This window comes from Limulus polyphemus, unplaced genomic scaffold, assembly GCF_000517525.1.
Source record: "Limulus polyphemus unplaced genomic scaffold, Limulus_polyphemus-2.1.2 Scaffold3299, whole genome shotgun sequence".
Lineage (NCBI taxonomy): Eukaryota > Metazoa > Arthropoda > Merostomata > Xiphosura > Limulidae > Limulus > Limulus polyphemus.
The window spans coordinates 19788-24080 of NW_013668909.1; the positions used below are offsets into that span (position 1 = coordinate 19788).

General features: G+C 32.8%; 1 protein-coding gene across 1 annotated transcript in view; it reads right to left on the reverse strand.

The window, feature by feature from the left end:
* LOC106469096 (Down syndrome cell adhesion molecule-like protein Dscam2) overlaps positions 1-4293 on the reverse strand; it is a 122626-nt gene that overhangs the window by 19262 nt on the left and 99071 nt on the right. The window contains exons 16-18 of the mRNA XM_022397510.1: positions 1821-2049; positions 1072-1170; positions 305-493 (exon numbers count right to left, since the gene is read on the reverse strand). Coding sequence (XP_022253218.1) covers positions 305-493; positions 1072-1170; positions 1821-2049 — 517 coding nt within the window. The remainder of the gene's footprint in view (positions 1-304; positions 494-1071; positions 1171-1820; positions 2050-4293) is intronic.

Below are 4293 nucleotides of genomic sequence, written 5' to 3' on the forward strand. Positions count from 1 at the left end.
CTCTCTATATATATATATATATATATCACATAGACTCGAGTTTTGGTACTTTATATAAATAACAATTAAAATATTTCTTTCTGCTACGGGATCAGCCAAGCTGAAACATTCTATCATTAAGTAAGAGAGTTCTCGATCAGAACTGTTTTTATCTGTAGTTGGAAATCGGCAATAAGTTGAATATAAAACATTACTGTTCATCACATTTATTACTAGTAAAAACATTTTTCTTTGCATCAGAAATACACGAGTTAGGTTAACTTGGAAACGTTTGTGCATGCTATTTTAACCACTCGCCCCCTACCTGCACCTTCAGTTGTAGCAGACACAGTATCACTAGGAGCTCCTCTTCCCATTGTGTTTAAAGCAGTCACAAAAAACTGATAGGTTTTTCCACATTGCAAATCTGTTACGGAGTAAGTATTCTTATCCCCAGACACCTGACTCTCAGACCACGTAGTCTTATCTTCAGGTCGGTAGTGGATCACATAACCTGTGAAGATCAGAATTTTAGGTAGAGTAATTCCTAAAGCCGGTATAGCAATTAATGTATTCGTATTACCAACTAGAATAAAACTATGATCAAAACGTATGAAAGCCGTCAAAGAATTATAATTTAAAAATAATACATTTAAGTGCAATTTGCTGTTTGCGCGATAACAAAACAGATAAATAGATAAACTTTTAATTAAAAATGTTTAAATTACGTATAAAATATAATGAAGTCTTAAATGTATAGTAAACTATTTAGTAAGTATAAGCATAATAATGAATTCTAGAAAGAAGCCAAGCAGTCGAATATTAGCATAAAAATATGCATTAGTTATTGTGACAGCTTATGCAAAATAAAAGACAAAGTTCTACAGTTAGAATTCTCCATTGAGTAACGATGGAATAGATTAAATGTTTCTTATCACATATGTATATATAAAGTTGATTACGTATTCTTGCAGTATTTCTGTGCATTTTTAAATATCACCATTATTGCATTTAACAAGTTAAATGGTAGAGAGTAAATAGGAGGATTCTTACTATTATTAGTATTACTGATCCAACATGTCGGATACTGACCTGTCACAGGGTGGGTATCATCCCTTGCTCTCGTCCAATGAAGCTGAACCGACGATGACGTAGTTGACTTTACAGTAGCAATGACAGCTTTTGGTGGGTCTGGGATATTTTAATTACACTGTATAGGTTATTTTTATTGAAACTTAAAACTCTAATCGGAAAGACGATAAACAAAAAATAAATAAATAATAGAAATAACTTAACTAGGTTCGCTTTTAAATCACGTGAATGTCTGGTTTGAAGCTGCTGTTAAGTTATTAAAAATATATATGAAAATTCTATAATTTGGTTCACCACTTATCATTGAGTTATATCGATTTCGGGGAATTCCACCACTAATCAGTAACTCTGGACAAGAGCAAATCGAAAGAATAAGACTAGGCTTCATATAGTGATGAATTTTACTCTTCAAATCTTACATAAATACAGATAAACTACGGTAAGTAAAAGACAGCTCAAATGCCACACATCTAAAATCGAGTTACACGACTCGACTGTTTGATATTTTAAAGTTCTAATGATTCACGGCTAAAAGTAAAATCTATACTCACTTGAATATATGTTTTATCTTAATTATAGACTTAGAATCTAATTGTCTTTATTTTATTTAGAAAACTATATTCGATTTTTTTAGAAACAATACACAACGTTTAATATTTCATTACAATTACAGCTTTATTTCGACACGTTCTTAAAATGCGTTGGCTTAGGGATGTTACAAAGGTTGTAAGTTGTATCAGTATACTTACCAAACTCAAAAGTCTGTGCAAGGATCTCCTTACTCATAGGGCCAGCTCCCTTCCTGTTAAAAGCCTGAACAACAACTTCATACGTTCTGCCTGGAAGTAGTCCATCCAACTCCTCCTTGTTATTCTCTTGCTCCACGGTCTTGTAGATGAAGGATTCATCAGAGCCGTAGATTCGATATCCAATGTAATAGCCTTTGATTCTTTGCTGTTCAACTCTCAAAGCAAAATTCTGTGATAAAAAGTAAAGAAGTTGGAAAAACATAAAAGAAAGCTGCAGATTTAATTAGATAACCCTTTTGCTTGTGGTACTATTACACTGATGAACAAAGAGATAAGTTTAAAATTATCCAAAAAGGCAGTTTCAGGAAATATACTGCAGAGAATAATTTCATACTCTGATAGTAAAGTCAATAAACAAACACAAACGAACAAAGAAACAAAATCTCTATCCACGATTAATGTGTGTCGTCTGTTTACCAGCTTGGTTGGTCTCTTTGTACTATAATGGCTGCTAGGGTTGAGAGAAGTATTTTCTACTCACGTCTGCGTAGAATAAAAACATTAGAAATTCTATACATACACACAGGATAAAGAAATAGGGAATTATGGTTTACCATCAAAATTAAGACAAAACGTTAAAAAGTGGTATACCAGAATCAAACGCTGCATACAATACTGACTATTCAAAAAATAATAAATATATATACAGGTGGAAAAACACTAACACACCCCTTGAGATGTGCTCGCTCTTCCTAAAAGGTGTCAGATACAGGGTCAAAGTGATATTAGTTTCTAGAAATTGACATATACAAGCTTTATCTGAGTATTGACCTTTCAAAATTTAGTTAACTAGAATGTCACATTAAATATATGGTATAAAGGCATACTACGTGTTTTCTATCTTCTTATTTACTATAAATTGTTCACATTTTTCCCACATATGGTGTATGTAATTTTAACATAGAATGTCAGTCAAGGAAGTAGCAAAATTAGTTTTGCCTAAATTACCTATTGAACTGGATCATTTGTCCATAGTATTATACCTACGTTCACATGGAAAAGATGTCTGCAAAGTGAAACATGCTATGTAGAAGTGTGGAATGATTTTTTCCAGTGATAGGTTAGGTGATATCTTAAAGTTACAATCTCACTTATTTTTCATTGGAGATTATAGCTGGTCAAGTAGGTAGTGCACACAAACTGAATAGAATAAAATTACTGTTTCAAGTATATAATGCAATATTTTATCAGCCTGGAACAGATTATGAAGCAATTCTTTAGACATTCTTAGGAGAGGCATACATCTAATTCGCTGAGAGCTCTCTCTAGTAAAGGTGCCATAAACACACTTGTCTCGACTTTGATTGTTTTTGTATTGAGTAAAATTTGTTTCATTCTGTTTTACATCATGGAATCATTTACAGCTAAGATAGTTTAATCTTTCTAACAGCATGGCCGTTGGAATGGATTGCCTTTGTATGTTGTGGAAGCAGTAAATTTAAGTGAGTTTACGAGAAAGCTTGATAACTATCTGAATGACAAGGACTAGCTTTGAGATTTTGTTATTTAAATATTGAGTTTAGTTTAGAGGATGGGACTGCCTAGATGGACCAGTAGGTCCCTTGTTGTCCCTAAACATTGTCATGTTCCATGCTATATAGATATAGATGACACATGACCAATTAAACAATCACCCGTGTATGCTTCTCTAGTGCAATTGTTACATATTAGAATTTCAAATAGCCTGAAATTGAGTTAACGGATAAATTTAAATTTAGTAGTTAAATTGTACTTTAGATTTAGCAGTTAAATAAAAGCCGATATATAATCAGTTTATGATATTTGCCAACAAGATTGATACTCACACTTTTCTTTTTAACACAAATACGTTTTAATATGCATACAACAGTACAATTTACAATAACAATTATTACAAAAATTTCACGAAATTCCACGATATATGCAGTCTTCTTTCTAGTTTGGAACTTCCTTGATATCTTATCGAGTGTTCACGATGAGCGAGTTAATTACGAGTTGATGTAGGTACGATTCGCAGGGAAGCTAGATAGCTTTGTCCTTTACTACACACGCTGAGTGTTCCACTGTTAAAGTTCGATAATGTTTCCGTAAAAAAATATGTCCGATGAGAATACACTGAAGTTAAATGAGTTGTAATGTTCGAACTTTGTAAATGCTCCTGGTCAAATATCTGAAGTTTTCCGATTGATAAGCGTTATAACAATAACAGTTATAGCTTCCTAAGTTTTATAGCACACTGATTATAGCAAACTGATAATAGATACTCTTCTTTTCGCGCGTCGCGTTGGTCATATTTATAGCTATGTGGAGGCGTTCTAGAAATTTCAGTCTTACGTAACAATACTGAGCTAACATAAGTGTTTACGTGGACACATATATTGTTGATTCTTACTCTCGAGAATCTTCTACAACTTTGGAGAATAGGCGGGAGTTT